At 40.1% G+C, this 22,182-nt stretch overlaps 1 protein-coding gene across 7 annotated transcripts in view; it reads left to right on the top strand.

The window, feature by feature from the left end:
* The first annotated feature begins 14,158 nt into the window (after positions 1 to 14,158).
* Positions 14,159 to 22,182, top strand: part of Gria2 (glutamate ionotropic receptor AMPA type subunit 2) — a 130,647-nt gene continuing 122,623 nt past the window's right edge. Inside the window, exons 1-2 of one of the 7 annotated variants that reach the window (XM_060378479.1) lie at positions 14,159 to 14,785; positions 15,304 to 15,444. In XM_060378479.1, the coding sequence (XP_060234462.1) occupies positions 14,698 to 14,785; positions 15,304 to 15,444 (229 nt within the window). In that variant the 5' untranslated portion in view covers positions 14,159 to 14,697. The remainder of the gene's footprint in view (positions 14,786 to 15,303; positions 15,445 to 22,182) is intronic. The other 6 variants (XM_060378475.1, XM_060378474.1, XM_060378477.1 and 3 more) reach the window with 6 other exon arrangements.

The following is a 22,182-nucleotide window of genomic DNA, read 5'->3' as shown; positions in this document are numbered from 1 at the left end:
AACTTCTTTCTCACTGGATAAACTCATTCTGTACCATGACCTGCCTTTGCAACACTCAATCCTCCTTGCAGTCTTCACACTACAGAAGGTTGTTACTGTCCACATGATCCTTCGCTACATTGATTCTCATCATGAGACACATTTTATGACAAAGACACTCATGTTGCTGCCATTTCTAGCTCTGTCATGTGAAACAATGAATTCTAGGGAACTACAGGTCTGAAAATTATTTGTTGTTTTTACCACACCAAACAACACCTTGAAATAATGCTTGCTGACATAAGAAAGAAAAACAAAAGGTCGAATTTTGGATTAGTACCCATGTGATCTGTCTCTTAGATTTATAACATAACTGTTTTGGAATAAGGGAAATAGTGCCACTCAGTGTTATATAGGACAGTCTACTTGAAAAAGTTCTGCTACCTGTCTCCACAATTTGAGAGGAGTGCATTTCCTAAGGAAAGAATGCTTCCACTGTTGGCAGCATTCTGAATGCTGACTTGCCTGATTCCTGCTGGACATCTCAAGCTCCTTTTGAACCAAGTAAACAGTCCTTCTGGATGACTGATCCCTGACTGACGGTGAAGCAGTGGTGGCTATAATATACAAGATCAGAGGGAAACACTTAGAAGCTAGGAAAATCCAAACCAGCAGGCCAGAATAAAACGAAACAGAAGAAAACAGGAAGAAAAACTACAGGAACACAACAAAGGAAAATCAGAGCTCAAATAATAAAGAAATAAGGGCACTCAGGTTACACACACCGAAGAAGCCTGTTTAGCGTAGGTGCTGAGGAAATCACTGCATATTTGAGTGAGGCAGCTTTAATAATAGTTCTATAACATACATTGTGATAGGAACAAAGGAGATACACTTTTTAAATTTTGTAAGTTACACAACCCAGCGTCATTAACTAAAGGCATAATGTTGCACAGTCTATCTCTGGAACTGACTCACCTTGTACTTGAAGCTTTACAATTATTAAACAGAATCTCCATCTGCCACAGGCCTGAGTTTCTGTGATATACCATTGTGCTCTGTGCTTCCACATGCCTGAGTAGCTGAGAAAACCTCAGATTAGTGGAAGACTGCGTCATTTGTCCTTTTGGTACAGATAATTTCATTTGACATATGTCCTCAATTACGCCTCACTTTCTTACATTTAGCATTCTCTTTTATTTACTCATAAGACAGCACACAAATTCATTGTGTGTATGTGCCACTTTTATGTATTTATTTGTAACTTGTTTCGTTATCTTTATAACTTGCCTAGTGTCAGTTTAAATACAGTAAGCATAGAGTGTAATTATCTTTTTGAGCCAGTGGCTTCAATTTTCATGGATATAGATTCAAAAGGAGGGATTTTCTGTATTCTAGTTTGTTGGAAAAGTTCCATACTATTGCTCAAATGGGTAACATCGTTTTACTTTCCTACTGATAGTATGTAAGGGTGCTAGCAGCTCCTTCACATTACCACCCGTGTCCATTTGTTTCTCCTCCCCTCTCCCTCTGCTTCCCCTTTCCTTCTTCCCCCTTCCTCCTCCTCCTCTTCTTCCTTGTTCTTCTGGCTCCTGTTGTTCTTATTTTTAATTAAGTTATTTTTTATTAATTACAGTTTATTCACTTTGTATCCCAGCTGTAACCTCCTCTTTCATCCACTCCCAACCCCCCCCCTCCATCCCTCATCTCCTCTCATGCCCTCCTCAAATCCACTGATAGGGAAGGTACGCCTCCCCTTCTCTCTGACCCTAGCCTATCAGGTCTTATCAGAACTGGCTGCATTGTCTTCCTCTGTGGCCTGGTAAGGCTGCTCCCAAATTAGGGGGAGGTGATCAAAGAGCCAGTCTCTGAGTTCATTACTAGGGAACACACTTGAACACTGAGCTGCCAATGACTATATCTGTGCAGGGGTTCTAGGTTATCTCCATGCATGGTCATTGGTTGTAGTATCAGTCTCAGAGAAGAACCCTTAGCCCAGATTTTTGGTTCTGTTGCTCTCCTTGTGGAGCTCCAGTCCCCTCCAGGTCTTTCTATCTTCCCCTTCTTTCATAAGATTCCCTGTACTCTGCCCAAAGTTTTGCTATGATTCTCAGCATCTGCTTTGATACCTTCCTGGGTAGAGTCTTTCAGAGACTCTGTGGTAGACTCCTGTCCTGTTCCCTGTTTTTTCCCTCTTCTGATATTTGCTTTTCTGATTGAGGACTGATCATCTTACCCAGGGTCCTCCTTCTTGCTTAGCTTCTTTATGTGCACAGATTTTAGTATGTTTATCCTATATTATATTGCTAATATCCACTTATAAGTGAGTATATACCACATATGTCTTTCAACTTCTGGGTTACCTCACTCAGGATGATCTTTTCTAGTTCCATCCATTTACCTGCAAATTTCATGATTTCCTTCTGTTTAATAACTGAGTAGTATTCCATTGTGTAAATGTACCACAATTTCTGTATCCATTCCTCAGTTGAGGGACTTCTGGGTTGTTTCCAGGTTCTGCTATTATGAGTAAAGCTGCTATGAACATGGTTGAGCTAATGTTCCTGTTGTATACTTGAGCAAATTTTGGATATATGCCTAGGAGTGCAAAAGCTGAATCCTGAGGAAGCACTATTCCTAATTGTCTGAGAAAGTGCCAGATTGATTTCCAAAGTGGTTGTACAAGTTTACATTCCCACCAGCAACGGAGGAGGGTTCACCCTTCACATCCTCTCCAGCATGTGTTATCACTTGAGTTTCTTACCTTAGCCTTTCTTATGAGTGTCAGGTGAAACTTCAGGGTTGTTTTGATTTGCATCTCCCTGATGACTAAGGAGGTTGAGCATTTCTTTAAGTGTTTCTCTGCCATTCAATATTTCTCTGTTGAGAATTCTGTTTAGCTCTGTACCCCATTTTTTTTTTCAATGCAGTTTATTCAGGAACATTGAACAATCCTCGGACCCCGGGGAAAGCCAGCCCACAGCTTAAATAGCCTCTGGGTAGCCAACCCAGGCGTGCCACGGGGGCAATGCAGATAGGTCCACATACATGGAAGCAAGCCAGATCCTCGGCCTTAGCCAAATGTGGAGTTGTTCGTGACAGAGAGCACTCACCATCGGGAAGGTGGAAGGCGGAAACCAGCTCCATCTTTAAGGCATAGCATTCCGCAGCTCTCTACAGTTCCCCCTTTTTGTTTTAGACGCATCAGGCAAGAGTAGAGGTCTGATCTCTGATATTAGAAATAAATTGGGACTTTGTACAGATGTTCATTTAGGTGTCATCCACCCAAAGAGCATCAGACCAGTCCGATACCTTTTTCTCAGAGGCGGGACCTGGGGCATCAACCCGCATGCAATCAGACATGCTCTTCTCTGGGTCCAAAGCGGCTGACCCTGAGTGCAGTGGATTACTTGGTTTGTTGGTGTTTAACTTCTTAAATTCTTTATATATTTTGAGTATTAGCCCTCTGTTAGACACAGGGTTGGTGAAGATCCTTTTCCAATCTGTAGGCTGTCGTTCTGATGACAGTGTCATTTGCTTTACAGAAGGTTTTCAGTTTCATGAGGTCCCATTTATTGATTGTTGATCTTAGAGCCTGTGCTGTTGTTGTTCTGTACAGGAATTTGTCTCCTGTGGCAATGAGTTCATGTCTACATGTAGAAAAATGCAAATAGATCCATATTTATCACCCTGTACAAAACTAAAGTCCAAGGGGATCATTCACCTCAACATAAAAGCAGAAACACTAAACCTGTTAGCAGGAAAAGTGGGGGAGAGTCTGTTGCTCTTTCTCATTTTCATGGATTACATCTGTACTTTCACTTTCAGCCTTTCTTTGTTTTTAAATTTGTAGTATTGGAGTGCATCTTTAATACATTCAGCCACTCTGTGCCTTTCAGTTAATAAGCACAATATATTTATATTTAAAATGGTTTTCCCCTTGGGAAGTTTGTTGCTTATATTTTGTAATATTTTAAATATCTTTCAGATACTTTGTCTCTATTTTTCTCTGTTTTTACTTGATTGATATCTTTAGCTAATAATCCAAATTCTTTTTTTTAATTTTAGTTTATTTAATTTACATTCAAAGGGTGCTTCCTCTCTCCTTTTTCCCAGTTTCACCCCACACCACCTTCCTTTCCTTTCCCTTTCCCTTCTCCTTTTCCCCCCAGAAAAAAAAGGAGCCCTTCTTCCCGATATGGACCTGCCCTAGATCTCAGCTCACATCAGGATTGAACATATCCTCATCCACTGAGGCCAGGCAAGGCAGCCCTGCCAGCAGGAAGTGATCCAAAAGTAAGCAATGTCAAAACCACCCCCCTTCCTTTTATATCCCCCTTCTTCCATAAGATTCCCTGCACTCTGTCCAAAGTTTGGCTGAGTCTCAGCATCTGCTCTGATCCCCTGCTGGGTGGAGTCTTTCAAAGGACATCTGTGGTAGGCTCCAGTCCTGTTCTCTCTCTTCTAGCTCTTCTGGTGTCTATCCTATCCTGTTTTCCCTTTTGAATGAGAATTTAGCATCTTCCCTAGGACCTTTATTGTTTAGCTTTTTTGGTCAGTAAATTTTAGTATGTTTACCTATATTATATGGTTAACATCCACTTCTAAGTGAGTATATACCATATATGTCTTTCTGCTTCTAGCTTATTTCACTCAAGATGATCTTTTCTAGTTCCATCTATTTGCCTGCAACTTTCATGATTTCCTTGTTTTTAATAGCTGAGTAGTATTCTATTGTGTCAATGTAACACAATTTCTGTTGGTATAATGTTCTTGTGAAATGTATACAATTTACCCTTGTTCATTCAAATGCTGATTTCTCTACCTCACTATCTGGTTTCAATCTGAACATTGCATTGTAGTGTTTATTCTAAGCATCATCTGCCTCAAGTTGTGTAAAAATGCCACCATTTGTTCTCTGTATTTTCAAATATAAACAACCAGCCAATGCTGTGCAATGGAGAAAATAGGGTGGGACATCCGGTCTGGAGGAGAGGAGAAAGAAGCAAGTGGCAGGAGTCTGAGGGGAGAGATTGGCATGACCGGAACCATGAGGAGAGATGAACTGGACCTAAGATATGACTAAAAGCAAGTATAATGTGGGGAATCTGAATGGTTGGAAAATATGTAGACTTGGAGATTCAGGATGGAGTAATTATTGCCCAGCATTGTGTTCTAGGTTAACTAAATACGTCCTAGTCTCTGTGTGGTGATTTGGGTATACAGCTGGTTTAGGAATAACCACTGTTTACCTAGAAGATAAAAGATAAGTCAATAATAAATATTGATAATTAACAACACATTCTTTGGTTGAGGGGCATCTAGGTTGTTTCCACGTTATGGCAATATCGGATAAAGCTGTGACCAGAAGATGAGAGAAGGGGCTACAACTGGAATACAAAGTGAATAAGTTGTAAATAATTAATAATAATAATAATAATAATAATAAATTTTTAATATTTAACTCTAAAAAGAAAAAAAGAAACAACATCCCCTATACTTGCCAGGTGCTACATATGAAGGCAAAGCTGCCCATGGTCTACATATGTGCAAAGGGCCTAGGTCCATACCATGAATGCTCCTTAGCTGATGTCTCAGTCTCTGTAAGCACACGTGGGACTGGGTTCGTTGTCTCTGTTGGTTTTCCTGTGAGATTCTTTTTACCCAACACTTCCATAGGTATTCCCTGGAGCTTTGCCTCATGCTTGGCTGCAAGTCCCAAAATCTGTCTTGATCCACTGCTGGCTATAGCTTCCCAGATGACAGTCAAGTTAGGCTTCTGTCTGCAATCATCGCAGAGCATCATTATAGTGTCAGGGGCTGGCTCTCTACCATGGAGCGGGTCTTAGTTTGGGCCAATTATTGGTTGGACATTCCCTCAGTCTTTGTTCCCTCTTTATGCCTGTACTTCTTATAGGCAGGGCAATTTTTAGATCAAAGATTTTGTTGTTGGGATGTTGGTCCCCTCCTTCCACTAGAACTGCCTGGCTAGGAGGTGGTCACTTCAGTCTTTGTGTCCCCTCACTGTTAGGAATCTCAGCTAGAGCCACACCCATGTCCTCCCAGGAACACACCCTGTTGCAGGCCTCCAGCTTGACAAAGAGATGCCCCTCTCAGTTTCTTTTCTTGCTTCCCAGCCCTCTCACCTCCCACCCCTCTTCTCTCCACATTTGATCTCCACCCTTGTTTCCCTCCTCATTCCATCTCCTGCTCTGTTCCCTCTCTTCATCCACTTCTGGTGTCTATTCTGTTACCCCTTCTGAGCGGCATTCTGGCATCGTCCCTTGGGCCCTCCTTGTTATTTAGTTTCTTTGAGTCTGTGGGTTGTAGTATGGTTATCCTTTAACATAGGTCTAATATCTGCTTCTAAGTGAATACATACTATGTGCATCTTTCTGTATCTGGGTCACCTCACTTAGGATGATCTTTTCTAGTTCCATCCATTTGCCTGCAACTTCCATGATTTCTTTGTTTTTAATAGCTGAGTAGTTTTCCATTGTGTAAATGTACCACAATTTTTGTATCCATCTTCGGTTGAGGGACATCTAGGTTTCCAGATTCTGGCTATTATGAATAAATTTGCTATGAACGTAGTTGAGCAAATGTCCTTCTTATATGGTGCAGCATCTTTTGGGTATATGCCCAGGACTGGCATAGCTGGGTGTTGAAGTAGAACTATTCTCAATTTTCTGAGAAAGAACCAGATTGATTTCCAGAGAGGTTGTACAACTTTGCTCTCCCACCAGCAATGGAGAAGTTTTTCCTTTTTTCCACATCCTTGCCAGTATGTGTTGTCACTTGAGTTTTTTATTTTAGCCATTCTGACTGGTGTAAGATGGAATCTTAGAGTTATTTTGATTTACATTTCTCTGATGACTAAGGACATTGAACATTTCCTTAAGTGCTTCTCAGCACAAGATTCCTCTTGTAAATTCTGTTTAGCTCCATCCCACATTTTAAAATTGGATTATTTGATTTGTTGATGTTTAATTTCTTATGTTTTTTTTGTACATTTTAGATATTAGACCTCTGTCTGATTTAAGGTTGGTTAAGATCTTTTCCTAATGTAGGTTGCTGTTTTGTTATATTGATAGTGTCCTTTGAATTACAGAAGCTTCTCAGTTTCATGAGATAGCACTTATTAATTGTTGATCTCAGAGCCTGTGGTGTTAATGTCCTGTTCAAAAAGTTGCTTCCTATGCCAATGAGCTCCAGACTATTCCCCAATTTGTATTCTAATAGGTTTAGAGTCTCTGGTTTTATGTTGTGTTGTCTTTAGTTTTTTACTTTAAGCTATATCACTTAAGAACATTTTATATGTATCTACATATTTACCTTTACCAATGAGTTTTGTTCTCATTGCTACTTAGAGATTCTTTCTTCCAAATTAAAGAACTGTGTTGCTAATTTTAGAAGGTAAGTCTAATATTGCAGGTCTAATATTGCAGTCTCTCAGCTATTTTTTTTCCTCCAAGAAGAAAAATCCTCTCCTTTATGAGATATACTCTTGCTGGTGCATAGCAGTGGTGAATGTTTTTCTTTTATCTTTTTGAGAATATAATTTTCCTCATTTATGGCTATAATGTCCTTGCTGAAAAACACACCAATGAGTTCATTGTACGTAGCTTTTAATTTTTATTTTGTTTTGAAATTTCACTTTTTATCTGGGTTTTTGAAGATTTGAATCTAACATGCTTAGTGTTATTTTGAATTCTTTTATTTGTGCTTTCTCAATTTTTTTTTTTTTTTTTGTGTGTGTTTGAATCTCAGTTTTCTTCCTGAGACGTGGAAGATTTCAATCACTGTGTTTTACATTGATCTTCCTGGAACAAATTAACTTCTTTCACCATCTTGCTGATGTTATTCTCTGTGATTATCAATTTAAATATTTAATAGACATAGAATCAGTTGCAGGTAAGTTTTACTCCTTTCCTTTTTAAAAAAAAAAATCTTTTTATTGGTTCTTTTAGACCTCAGGAAGGTTAGGTATTTAGGTGCCTTGAGTGTTCTACTACAAGGTCAGTGGGCTGCCCAGCACAGATGCCCCACCCTGAGATAAGATACCTTCCCATTCTTGTAGTTACCTCCAGGCTACTCCTTGGGTAGAAAATTTTATTGTCTCATTCCTGGATTTGGTGACTTTGGGGATGGGGGAGGGGGTTCAGGCCTTGTTCCTCCAGCAGACCAATGGCAGGGCCAGCTCTCTCATGCTCACAACCTCACAGAGGTTCACCTGCCTTTACCTCACTTTTTTAATATTAATATTTTATGAAAAATATCACTTGAGGTTTATCAAATACTTTGCCATACATTCTAACCTCATTTCTATTGTCACATGTTTACTGAAAGTCAGGGTATTCTATAAAGTCAAGTTCTATAAAGCTGTTTTGTGGAATGATGGTAGAATTAGACACCGTAAATATGATGTAATTTAATTACAACTGTATACTGATAACACTTGGAAACAAAGTTGTGAAAACCATCCTGAACTGTCTGGGAAAGAGGAATAATACAAGGAAATTAAAAAAGTATGCTGTTTGGCACCAGCAAAGGATTTTATAAAACACCAAACATTTCTTTAACTGAATTCTTGTATATTAGAATAAGACGAAGACAACCTAAGAAATGAAGGATGCATTGTTTTGGCTCACAGTTCAACATTTTCTGTTCATCATGGTGGGGACATCAGTGCCACTGCAGCTTGTGGCAGCTAGTCGCCTTGTTATTTACAATCAGGAAGCAGAGAAAGACACATGCTTGTGTCCATCTTGCTTTTTAACTTTTATGTAATTTGTAACTCCAGCCCATGGATTGATACTAGGAACATTCAAAGAATGTCTCCCCACCTCAGTTTACTAAGTCTAGAAACCCTTTCCTAGACAAACCCAAACATCAGTATCCTAGGCACTTTTGGATCTTGTCAGGTTGACAATATGAACCACCACACTGCAGTGTTCAGACTGCTTCACAAACATTATTTGTTTTTTTACTGGTTACTTTGTACTCCTTTTAGTTAGGTTTGTGCAGGAGCAGTATATTCACTTGAGTGCAGGTGCCCACTGAGGCCAGAAGATGGATGATTCTCTTGAGCTGGAAATGGGTAGTGTGTGTGTCACCAAATGTGAGTGCTGAGATCCGAACTTAGGTCCTGGTCAAGAGCACTATGTACTCTTAACTACTGAGTCATCTCACGTTTATATTCATATTGTAATTATAGTTCATTTATTCTGCTTTATTTGGCCTTTTTTAAAAAAAAAATAGGTAGACACTATTACATGAATCACTGTAAAAGAATGAGTCTCAAAGTTAACCTCCAAATAGTATCTCTTCCCTGAATAACAAAATCAGTGTCAGATCTAATGGTGCTGCTGTGATTGGTAGATACCTTAACCTTTTCAGATCCACTGAACTCACCCCCTTCCTGCATACGTTACTGATCTTCAGGGTTCTGCACAGTCTCTGACAAGCCCAATCTCATCCTGGAAATTAGCTGTGTCTCTTGATCGTCTTTACCTCCATCACACACAAGTCTACCGGCAGGTCCTAAGAAGTGCCTATCCTAAAGATTTTTCAGTCCAACTTTTGTCCTATGTCTATTGTGGCTCCATTAGTTCAGGCTCTTGTAACCCCTTCTGAAACAGAGACTCATACTGTATCTTCCTACTTTCAGTATGCTTCTACTTAAGCACTGCCTCCAAAATAGTCTAAAAAGCAAGAATTAAGACCTTTCATCTCCATTTGATCTATAAAATGTCTTTTTATCCTTTTAAGATAAAGCATAAATTGTGTATATTTTATATATTAATATATAAGTATATATAAATTTATATATCAATTATATATAAATTAATATATATAAATATACATAAATATATAAAAAATAAACACACATTTATATACTCCATATAATTCAGGCTATGGTCTTGTTTGTTTGGGCCATTCATCTTTTCCTTACTTTCCCTATCCTAGAAACACTGAACTACTTGTAATTCTCAGCATGTGCCTTTGCTTTTGCTGATGTCATTGGCTTTCTATGAATTGCCTTCCGAGGCAGAATGCTAGCCTTTTCTTAGCTAAACTCTGCTTGTGAACTCAGTCCACTTGTGAACCTTTGATGGCATGTTTCTTCTCTTGAAATCCAAGACATAGTTGACATTAGAGATATTTTTCTACTGTTCTCTGCTTTCTGTTGCTGTGATTAAACAAAAGCAACTTGGAGAAGAAACAGCTTATTTCAGCTTATAGGTTAATATTCATCATTGAAGAGAGTCATGAGCGGAACTCAAGGTAGATGCTTGAAGTAGAAAATGGCAGAGAAACAGAACTTACTAGGTTTTCTTCCTGGCTTGCTCAGCAACCTTTCTTATACTGCCCAGGACCACCTGCATAGGTATTGCACTGCTTACAGTGGACTTGGTATTCCTGAATCAGTCAACAGGTAAGGAAATGGCTCCACAGATATACCCAGAGATCAGCCAATTGATGCTAATCGTGACATTGAAGTTCCCTCTTCCCATGTGTTAAGTTAAAAACCAAGAGCATCCATCATGACTACCATCTACATATTTCACTGATTGCTTGCCTCACTTCCAGAATTGTCATTTCTGCATCATGTGATCTTAATCTTTGTATTGACAGTATTAGGCATAATAGATAAATACAGTAGTCCATTGAAGTTGCTGTCATCAAATCTTCCAAACCTAAAATGAAAATTATATTTTTCTATTTTAGAATTCTATACTTTAAATGTCATATGCATGTACAACATATACCTACATATATTTATTTACACATTTATAATGCTTATGAAGCTTGTCTTAGATCCATGGGCCTTGGATTTTATATGCTGAATCAATACTTTAAAAATTTGACAAAGCAACAGTATGAACAATACTGCCTCAATCTGAATTTTTCATGCTATTATTGTTTCTTAATTGGGAAGCTCAAAACATATGAATCTTTACATCTAGATCCTCACAACTCTCCCTCACCTTTTTCTGGTGTCATAGGAAATAGAGTCACATGATTAGAACACTGGAATATCGTTTTGTTTGCATGGACTGTCCTTTGGCCACTTCCCATGGACATAATGCCATGCTAGTCTGCTGCTGAATTGCAGCCAAGCATTTTGGATTATGGCACCTTTCACTTGGTCAAACTTCATCAGTACGAAGTATAATATATATGCTTATAGTACATGTTTTGACTAAGAATATAGCCAGAAAGTTGTTTTAAGTCTATCTAAAATTACCAGCACTCAATTCACCACACATGGCAACATTTCCTTATGAAAATTATTTTTATTATAGAATACGAATATAAAAATTTGAAGACTTGATGAATATGTAGATTCTTTAAATAGTTTGTGAAAGTTTGCTTTAAAAATCAAAAGAAAATTGAAATTGGTATAACGTTCCACCAAGGTAGAAATGAACAAAATTATATCTAACTCTTATCATGGTATGAATTATATTTAAATTTAAGTACATACTTAAAACAACAGCACAAACAAACCACTGAAACAATTAATGAAGAAGATAATGTCTTTTTTTTTTCTTTTTTCTTTTTGTGAATTTTCTTTTGTCTAAAAGAAAATTTAATGTCTACATAGTTTCCAGAAATGAACAGCAGAGGGCAGAAAACAGCAACTTGGGTCTTGGAACCTATTCTATTCAACTTCTTTGTGATATTCAAAATCGACTTTATTTAAAATAAATATTAAAAACCATGAAGATTCATGGCTTTAAAGGGGGAGCGTAGGTCATGTGAAAACTAAACACCAGTGGTTTTCGATTTATTGTATAAACCATTTACTTCATTCAGTTTAACTTCATTATAGTTAATTAGACAGCATTCTGTGGTCAAAAGAAATATTTACTACCTGACATGGTGTATTAAAAAGCTTCGTGGAAGATCATATAAATGTAATTACGTTATATTTTAGTAGAAAATGCTTCTTGCTGTGTGAAAGTCAGATGTTTACCTAAACTACCAACACAGATTACTAGACTAGCAATTGAATATCAAAAATGCTTGATAAAACATTATAGATTTTATGTACCAATTGCACTTTGTCAACAGGAAGTAATATTTGCTAAGGTTGTGCATATTGCCTGAAAGAATGCATTATGATTCAGCAAATTTATGTTCTTCTAAGACGTAGTCCAGTCAACTTTGAGTTCCTGTCTGCCCTTGAATTTCAAATAGGTTAAGATGAAAGAAGCTTTTGAAAAATCTCTTTCTTTTAAATTTTAATTTGCTTGACAGACACGTTAAGTATCACGCATTTCCCCAAAATCAAACTACTTTCCCTTTATGTCTAACTATCATCCCACAGCACTTCAGATGAGACTGACGATGCCTTGTGAATAGCCAGGAAAAGAAGAATGTGACTGAAGGATATTTTCCTCACTGCATCTGTTGATCTGGTTCTTTCAGATGTTGCCGTTCATAAACTTCCAACCGCTCCTGCAGTGGGCGTTAGAGATGGAAATGTGTGCAGTTTGTTTGATTATTCCTTATGTAGCAAGCTGGGGCATTGTTTTGTCCACACTTTTATTTTTATTGATATTCTACAAGCCTTCGTGTCTGTCTGTTTAGAGGACCCACTTAATAGTTGCTGTAGAGTTTTCAGTTCACAGGTGAAGTAAATTATTGGTTATAAATAGAAGGCATTTTCACCTATCATACATAAGCTTAGTACATTATACTTACATTCTGCATTCTTGGCTTAGGAACATACATGCATGCACGTATACACACACACACACACACACACACACACACACACACACACACACACACAGATCCTAACTTGAAATCACATGCTTACAGTATTTAGAAGCCACAGAGATAATGTTGTATTTTGCTCTTTTTATCCCTTCTCATTTTGTGCTGAATATCTATTTTAAATATATTTTCATAAATGGGGAATTTGAGACTCAGTGTGACTGAGGGACTAGTATGAGTTCAGATGGTTGAGAAGGAAGCTGCCATGTGTGGTGCTGAAGTCACATTTTCTCTACAGTTTATAACCATGAAGTGCTCTCAGGACTTGAGGCCATTAGCAGACTCTCCCTTTGATGTTATCATCTTCAATCTCTTTGGCTCCTGGCAACACTTCTTTGAACTGAGACTTCTTTTATTTCTTTGTTTAAAACAAAACACATCCAATTTTGTGAAGAATTTCTGATGCTGCAGAGAGTTGTCACAGCAGGCGTGTGGAGATGTCTTGGCACGCAATAGTGCATTCAACATGAATTTCACAGGCATGTACAATCTTCCGTACTCTCTACCAAACCCCTTCTCAGAAACCTTGATTCTTAACCTATTCTTTGTTTTCTGGATGTTCAAGCAGGCTCGGTGTAGTGAGGCATCCTATATCCTGGAGGCAGTGATTATTCTTTAAACTGAAACCCGAAATGTGTTGGATTTCAGTAACTCCTAGTTACCTGGCTTGTGACTAGGAGTCTGGAAAGACTGTGGAGCCATGCAGCCTTTCTAGACTACATCGGTCCATTCCCCCCACCCCATCCCCAGAAACCTAGATTCCTTTCAATCCACATAAAGAAGGGATATCTAAGAGCCTACAGCAGGGGGGAGTCTGCCCTAAGAACAAGAACAATCCACAGGCAGTGAAACCACAACCCAAAGGGACATCCTCCAAAGATGGATTTCCACACAAAGCCTTTCAAAGGTCCAATCCAGCCACTTTATTTTTTTTTTTTTTTTTTTTTTTTTTTTTTTTTTTTTTTAGTCTTTTGTAGTTAAGGATAGAATATTGGGTTTCCCTGGGATTATGCCTACATCATAATTTTGGGAACATTCCCTTCAAGGAGTATTTTGTTTGCTTCTTAGTTGGGTCAGGTGTGTGGATGTTGTTAAGTGGATTTTGAGACTATCAAATCAGATTCGTTTTGTTTAATGTAAAACAACAGTGCCCCACGGAAGAAAGCTGCACCGCCAACAGCAATTAGCAGTTTGGCTTCCTAGGCGTAACAACCGGAAATCAGTTTTGCAGCCCTTGGATCTCTGCAGCTAGGGTTAGCCCTGCAACCTCAGCTTGGGGCGCAGACGGAAGCGCTGTCCTTGGTGCTAAAATTCAGATGCACAAGGCTGGAGGTCTCTAAGAGGCACTAGGCTGCCCGGCTCTGAGCCGCGCTCTCTCGGCACCGCGCAGGAGCTGCCAGGGCTGTTGCGGGGTGCAGGGCGCTGTGCGAGGGAGGGGTGGGTGCGCAAGCCCGCCGCCTGCCTCGAGTCGCGCACGCGCGCCGGGGACTGCCTGCCCCTCTCTGTGACTTTGCTGTGTGAGTGTGTGTGTGTGCGTGTGTGTGTGTGTATGTGTGTGTATGTGTGCGCGCGCGCGTGTGAGAGAGAGGAGAGAGGAGAGCTCGAGAGAGGGTGATTGTGTGAGCGCACGGGAGGGTGCTGAATATTCCCAGACACCAGGGCCACAGCGGCAGCTCCGCCGAAAACTGCATTCAGCCAGTCCTCGCGACTTCGGGAGCGGGGACAGGACGCCTGGCATCGACAGCCACCAGCTAGACCTGGGAAATAAGGATTCTTCTGCGTTCACTTCGTGTTTTTAGCAGCTCATTGCTAAATTTCGACCTCAAGATGCAGAGGATCTAATTTGCCGAGGAGGAAAACGGCCAAAGAAGGAAGAGGAGGAAAAGGGAAACGAGGGGATATTTTGTGGATGCTCTACTTTTCTTGGAAATGCAAAAGATTATGCATATTTCTGTCCTCTTTCCTCCTGTTTTATGGGGACTGATTTTTGGTGTGTCTTCTAACAGCATACAGATAGGTAGGTACCTTTTGTGTTATGCCTTTTGAATTGTGCATAATTTGGTGGTAATATTTGTTCACAGTAAGCAAATTAATTCATGTCATGTAGACTTATGTCATACCTTGACTGCATTCCAGATTTAAACTACCTAGAATATACATAATTTTCTTAGGCTGAAGCAAAAAGAAAGGACTATGCCTTTTGACACAATAGAGGGGAAGATCTGCTCATTTCTGACCCCCGGACCGCAGTACTTCTGCCTTGAAGGCACCTCCTTACTGTGCTCAGATTTCCTGGGGGCATGAACGGAAAGCTTGAGATTAAGGAGGAGAACATTTCTGGCCCCGAGACTCTCCTCTTTTCCTAGACCCGTTGGCCACCTTTTGGATGTCCGGCTCTGGGTGCCCAACTCGGTGATTCCGTTTGTTACAGCGGTTAGTATGAATAAGAGAGCGGAACCGCTGGGTGCTAGCAGCTCACTCTAATCTCTCCAGTACTCTGACACGGTGCTCTTGCTTGCTGTTTGTTCTTTGCAGGGGGGCTATTTCCAAGGGGCGCTGATCAAGAATACAGTGCATTTCGGGTAGGGATGGTTCAGTTTTCCACTTCGGAGTTCAGACTGACACCCCATATCGACAATTTGGAGGTAGCCAACAGTTTCGCAGTCACCAATGCTTGTAAGTAATGAATATTCATGTCTTCCCAGGGCTGCACAGGGAAAGCAAGCTAGTGAGTGTGAGTGTGGGACTGTGTGTGTGTGCGCGCGCTTGTGCGTGTGCGTGCACGCGCGCGCGGCGCTGGCCTGCCATGTGTGGGTGGGAGTAACTGCACACGCGCGTGCGTGTGAGGCACAGGGAGAAGGTGGCTGCAATCTTCGGGACCCCCACTGGCCGGCGGGCGGTGTTGAGGGGGTGAAAGGCACCCGAGAGTGTGTCAGTGTGCGCTCGGCCAAGCTGGGGTGGGGTCGGCTTGGGCCAGCCTTTCTCGGGTTCAGGGGGCTCTTACTTAATTCTGGAGCCTCCAGAGAGGCTGTCCCAACCCCCTCCCTCTGGCGTGCCTATTGGCACCCTACCAACAGAGAACACGCCGTTCCCCAGGGCGCCGCGGGGCTGTGGGACAGGTCCCACGGGAGACTGCCTTCGTCCTAAATCCTGGCAGGGCCGCTTCGACCCGCGTCCCCGCAAGCCCCGCGTCCTTCTGCTGCACGGGACAAGTTCACACAATGCTTGTGGAGTTGGGCCTGGGGCTGTTATATAATGCCCACCCGAGGGGCGCGGGCACGAGACTGACGCAGGCCCTGGCTGGCTGCTGTGAGCCGGCAGGGAAGGGATGAGGATGCGGGCGGCGGGGGTCCGGGTGGCGATGCGGACGTTTGCCAGGTTGGGGAATCCAGAGCACAGCGGGTTGCCGGCGGGATGAGCCTGCGGAAAGCGAGGTCCGAGCTCGGCACCCGAAGCTGACGCCCGGGGGCGGCGAGGATGGCCGGGGTGCTGGCCGGCCGGGCGCGGGTGCTTCGCTCCAGGGCCGCAGGCTCAGGCTCAGGCGCCGAGAGAACGAGGTGACTCGATGGCATCCGGCTGGGTTTAAAATGCTGGGAAGTCGCAGACCAGCCATCTTAGCCTTTGCAGTTCCCAGCGTCAGCCCTGGCCTCCGCACAGGTCTCTGGAGCTCGCGACGCCGCTCTGGCCGGCTGCGGGAAGGGTGAGCGGAGTCCAGCTGCTGGGGAGGTCGCCCCGGGCCGGCCACCAGGTCCCCGCGCTGAGGCCGCCTCCTGCGCGCTCCCTGCGCCACCATTTCCGGCCTCCAGCCCGGCAGCTGTTTCCTGCCTTGACGTGCTCAGCTTCCATTCCACAGATAACAATTTTGGGAAGATTTGCAGGTGGTTCACCTCCCACTTTGGATCCCATGCACCAGAGCGGAAAATCACCAGAGGAAATGCCCAAGGCAGCGGTCCCACAACCGGTTGCCATGCCACCCACGTTCCCCTGCGAAGCCTGTCATGTATTCAGTGCTTTCGCTCGGCCACGCCAGGGACAGCAGATTGCAACTCCTGTCGCCAAATAAATGGAAAAAAAAATGCATAGGGTGATAATGTGATCGTGGTTATTTACATGACCAGAATTCTAGGTTGTTGAAGGAGGCATTTAAGACATTAGGAGTTCTTTTAAAATGCCAGCGTTAGGATAGATCTAACAGGAGAGATAGAGATGGTGGAGAAATAGAGACGGAAAGCGACAGACAGAATTTGCTCATACGAGAAACAGCAGATGGCTCAGTGGGTTAACAGCATCTCCATCAAGCCTGATGACCTTAGATTACTCCTGGGGTACCTGGGTCCAGAAGGAGAGAACTGACCCTGAAAGTGGTCATCCGGCTTCCACATGCCCCTTTCAAATAACTGGGTAAAATATTAAAATGTAACAGAATGGCGTAGAAAACTATCTCAGTACAATAGATTTTATTACATAACAGGTGAAAACCGGTTTTAAATGAACGCCAAAGGCGTCTGTACTTGACCTATTTACCCACTGAATTGGGCTGTTACTGTGCTATCAAGAAGTTTGTTTCTTGCGAGTTAGTTTGAAGTGCTCCTGTGTTGAGTTTTAACCAGCTCTATCTGTATGCACAAATGCACTGTCACAATGAATTGCGAAGTCGGTGCGCACGTAGATTCTAAAGTAATGGCAAGACGTTTTGAAGATAGTTAATCAAGAAGTTGACTATTGTTAAAAAAACAAACAAACAACAACAACAACAAACAAAACTGGGAAAACACCAGACAAGTCCACCAAACTAAATGAGTGTTTATTCCAACAGGTGCCGAGCCGCTGCACCAGGGCTCTGTAAGGGTGAGAGTTTGTGTTACGCACATCCTCAAGCCGATGTTATTGAATGGGTTTGTTTCTAGCATACGTTGTATTGCAGTAAGATATGTGGCGAGAGTATGCACGTAAGGAACAAATGCATAGTTTGCATTTAACTCCCAAATTCCACATATCGGAGCACAGTTCTGATAAACCAGTATATTCAAGTTTTCATTTTCTTTATAGATTTTTCTTTAAAAAAAAAGTGAAGCAAAAAAAATTTAAATGTGCATTCCCAGATAATAAAATTACCCCCCACCATTATAACCAGGCACCAAAATAACATGGAGGAACCCAGCAAAAGGATGTCGCCAGGAGAATTCAGCACCTTGACTTTTTCAGCGTCTATGCTGTAAGGTTACTGACTGCTACAGACAACTAGCATGGCACAGTTACAGAAATGAGGCTCTGTAGACAGAATTTTCTAGAGCCCACATTGGTTCACAGTACAGAGTCAATTTACACGTTTTTATTTATTTTATCTCTTCAAAACTGCAAAAAAAATTTACATGTTTAATTTTTTTTTTTTTTTTTTTTTTTTTTTTTTTTTTTTTTTTTGCTAAGGACAGCAGAAATGGTACAATTATTTTAACCTTTTAAAGAGAAGAAAGGAGATAGGAGGGATATGTGGGAAGCATAACCAAACAAGCATTTTTAAATAAATGGGAGTGTCTGCTCTCAGATGTGTGAAGCTAAACACGATCATTTTAATTCTGCTCTGGATTTTACTCCAATGCAGATAATTTGTTTCCTTGCTGTCTGTAGAACAGAATGCATTCAGTGAACTGACAGATAAGATCAAAATGTCTTTCCCCCATTTTCTCTGGAAACCTTAGGAGGTCTCTCCTCTAATGCCATTGCCCAGTTACAGGAACCACCAATTCCTGCTTCTGAACTAATTTATTCTGTATCTTAATTAGTGTACAGAAAAAAAAAACACAACTGCATTAGATTTATTTGTTAAGGAAGCAAAGCTTTAGAATTAAGGGATGTCATTTTGACAGAGGAAAGGATCTGCTTAGCTATTTCACTGTGTTTCTGAGATGGATGCTCTTACTCAGGGACTTGAGGTTGACATGGAGCTCACCATCTGAGGAAGTCTACCGAATGGTTTAAGAGTTCCATGAAAGGAAGTCGTTTCATGATGATCAGAAATGTGCTGTGCTGTGCTCAGCTCCCACACCTTTTCAGTCACAATGGCATAATGAAAGTACCTGTTTGTTCCATTTGTCTCCATGGATACCAGAGAGATAGAGACAAATTTCCAATGTGATTTTTCTTGTGTCTTTTTCTCTTCCACCATTTTCTTTTTTTTTTTTTCCTGACTCTTGCTTTTCCCCTGTTTTCCCCTTTTCTTACTTTTTGGATAATTTTTCAAATGAATGTTTAAACAAGGCTTCATTATGAGAAAAAAAAAACACAAGTTAAAAGAAGAGAGAAAATTGTGACTATCATATCAGCAGGAGTGGGAAGCAGTGAGAGACCTCAGAATCCATCCATCCATCCATCCATCCATCCATCCATCCATCCATCCAAAACCATCTCCTCAGTGCCTTCAAATTGCAAGAGAATAAATGAATGTGTTCAACTGCAATTCTTTTCTGTTCATTTACCTCAGCGGCCTCTCTAATGGTTTTGAAAACTCCACGCTTTTCATCTGGAGCAGCCTCTGAGGTCTTGTCTGAGTAGCACAGTGTGAGTATGGAAAGGTACTCTAATAGTTCTTCATGAATAATTCATCATGGTAACCAAAACTCAATTTTTGAAAAAAATATATAAGTTGATATTGGTGTTTTTATGAACACCATATAGTCAGCTAACAAAACCAACAGGAAATTTTTTAAAAATTATATATTAGAAATGATTTTAGTAAATTTTAACATGGCATTAATTAGAAAAAAACATTAAAAAGGAAACTTTCTTAAATAGGCTATACACATGAGTATCTGATTTCCTAGAATTTGGAGATTAAAGAGCAAATGCTAAATTTGCTCATATAAGTCTGTTTTTATTTTTTCTAATGAATAATTGTGATAAATGATCATTTGTCTAGCTAATAGTAATTTAAGAATTTTATATTTTAATTCTATAAAGCAACACAAATTGTAAAAATTTAAAAATTAAATTAAAAAAATAGTGATTACAATTTTATTTTTACTCTAAGCCAGCAGATGGAGATGTTGGAGAAAAGATTGTGCTCCAGAAAACTATTGTGCACTGAATACCTTCTTCTTTGAAAAAAAAATTATTTTTTATTTATTACAATTTATTCATTTTGTATCCCAGATGTCGCCTGCTCCCTTGTCCTCTCCCAAATGAATACCTTCTAGGACCTCAAAAATAAATTAATCTGGGGAAGGAAAGAATGTAAATTAAATATAAATTGAAAGAATTAACGACAACACTGCTTGGAAGTACCACTCAGTACGTACTTTAAGAAACAGGTTGCCTTAGAGTTTATTTTTCAATTAAAAATTTCTACATATCTTTGCAAACTTGATTCACAAGACAAATTACATGAATTATAAAATCTATTAAAAGAAAATGATTTTTACATGCACATACATTTGTGTGTGTGTCAGATTTTAAGCCTAAATTTTACTACATATTGGTTCTGATGGTTTCCTATCACTGGATTTTATTATTGCATTGTATATCTGTGGCCATCAAATTATTTAATGCTTGATGGCCTTTATTACACTGTACATGAAAGGAATCCTGTGCGTTTGGGGGGCAGATGTGTGTATTTGTGGTTTTAGCTGTAGTATGTACATAGTAATTGATTGCTTAGGCCATCACATATAGCAATTTTCCTTGAAAAATATACTAAAATCTACTATTACTAACTTTAATATGCAAGATTTTAAAGAAGCCAGAACTAACTTGGATGCTGTTAAAATAAGTCACGGTATGAAGGACGTGAACATAAGCCAGAAAGAACACCTACTGGCCTTGTAAATATTTTTATCTTCAACTAAAATATTAGAAGAAAGAAATAACTCACATCAGAATAATTAATTCACTGTTGAATTATTTGTACCAAAAATTTTGTCCTTTACTTATTAAATGAAATTCAAGAAAATTGGAGAGCAGATGAAGCAGAAATCAGATCACAATTGGTAGAAGTTATATTTTGGACTGAGAGAAACTAGGTGCACATTAAAATCATGGCGTGAAGCTTTAGCGTGCATTGGCATTTGATTACTATTTGAAGTCTTGCTGCTTCAATCTGCTGACTCAAGACCCAGGAGTGTTTTTTGTTTTACAGCAAACCTGTAAAGGGCCAGGCCACTGTGCTGTGACATTGTGACAACTGGATGCTGACTCATGCATCTCCCAAACCCTCTTGGCATCTAGTGGAATATCCCTTCAAAGCATTCAAACTATGTGTAATCTTGGCAACTGTAAGGAAAAGAGCATCTGTTTGCTAATTATTCCAGTGTATCAGACACTGTAAGGAAAGTCAGCAGACACAGGCACTCGCAGAGCACTTCTGTTCCAGGTCCTCAACTAAACTGAAATGAGGAACTATTCTATTTTTTCTCACCCTTTAATCTTGTATTAGAGTTGAACATTGACTACGGTTTACTGATCTCTGCGTAACATTTCCCCTTTCCTATACTGGACTCTACTGAAGATTCCATGGATCCTAATGAAAACTTAAGCTCATCAAAGGGAATCGTTAGTCAAAATGTCTGAGATTATCTCAAGCGAGCTTGGCAACATTCAAACCTCTTAGAGCGTTGTGCCGCTCCATGGAGGCAGAAAATGAGCTTTTGAGCTCAAGTCTAGTGTTTCAAAGATGGTCATGATTTAAAATTTTATATACATGCAAGTTTATTGAAACATTTACTAATTTTGAAGAAAGTGAATGTTGTTCTTATATTCTTTAAGTGAACTCTTCCTCTAATTTTATCCTGCTATCCATGATATTATACAAAATAATTTTTTGCACTCATTCTTTTAGTAAAAAAAAAATTAAGTGAAATGTCCAGAATTAAAAATCTGTATTCTTGCTGGGCAGTGGTGGTGCACCTTCTGTCCTAGCACTCGGGAGTTAGAGATGGGTGGATCTCGGTGAGTGGGAGGCCAGCCTGGTGTATGAAGGAAGATCCAGAACAGGCTATGCAGAGAAACCCTGAAAAAAATCTATCTATTTATCTGCCTATCTATCTATTCTTTAGAGAATATGTAGAAATGGGATGTTTTGGGGCACAGTTTCTTGTTTTGGACCAATTACTCTATTTGCATTGCGTCTCTCTATCCCTTTCTCTCTCTCTCTCTCTCTCTCTCTCTCTCTCTCTCTTGCTTTCTCTGTGTGTGTTATGATTATTTTATATACATGCCTTTTTGTTTTCTTTTGTGCATATAGTTTCTCTTTAAGTTATTTTCTAGTAATTTGTCTTTGTTTTCATTATATTTACAACTCTTTTGGGTACATTAACTTACTGTTATATTTCATTTTTTACATTAACATATTAAGTAAACTGTTTAAAGCGCTTACTTCTAATTTACAGATTAAGGCTGAAAACAGTTTTAAAATTTAATATG

Source organism: Meriones unguiculatus, chromosome 2 (genome assembly GCF_030254825.1).
Source record: "Meriones unguiculatus strain TT.TT164.6M chromosome 2, Bangor_MerUng_6.1, whole genome shotgun sequence".
Classification (NCBI taxonomy): Eukaryota; Metazoa; Chordata; class Mammalia; order Rodentia; family Muridae; genus Meriones; species Meriones unguiculatus.
This window is presented reverse-complemented; position numbering and strand designations above follow the sequence as displayed.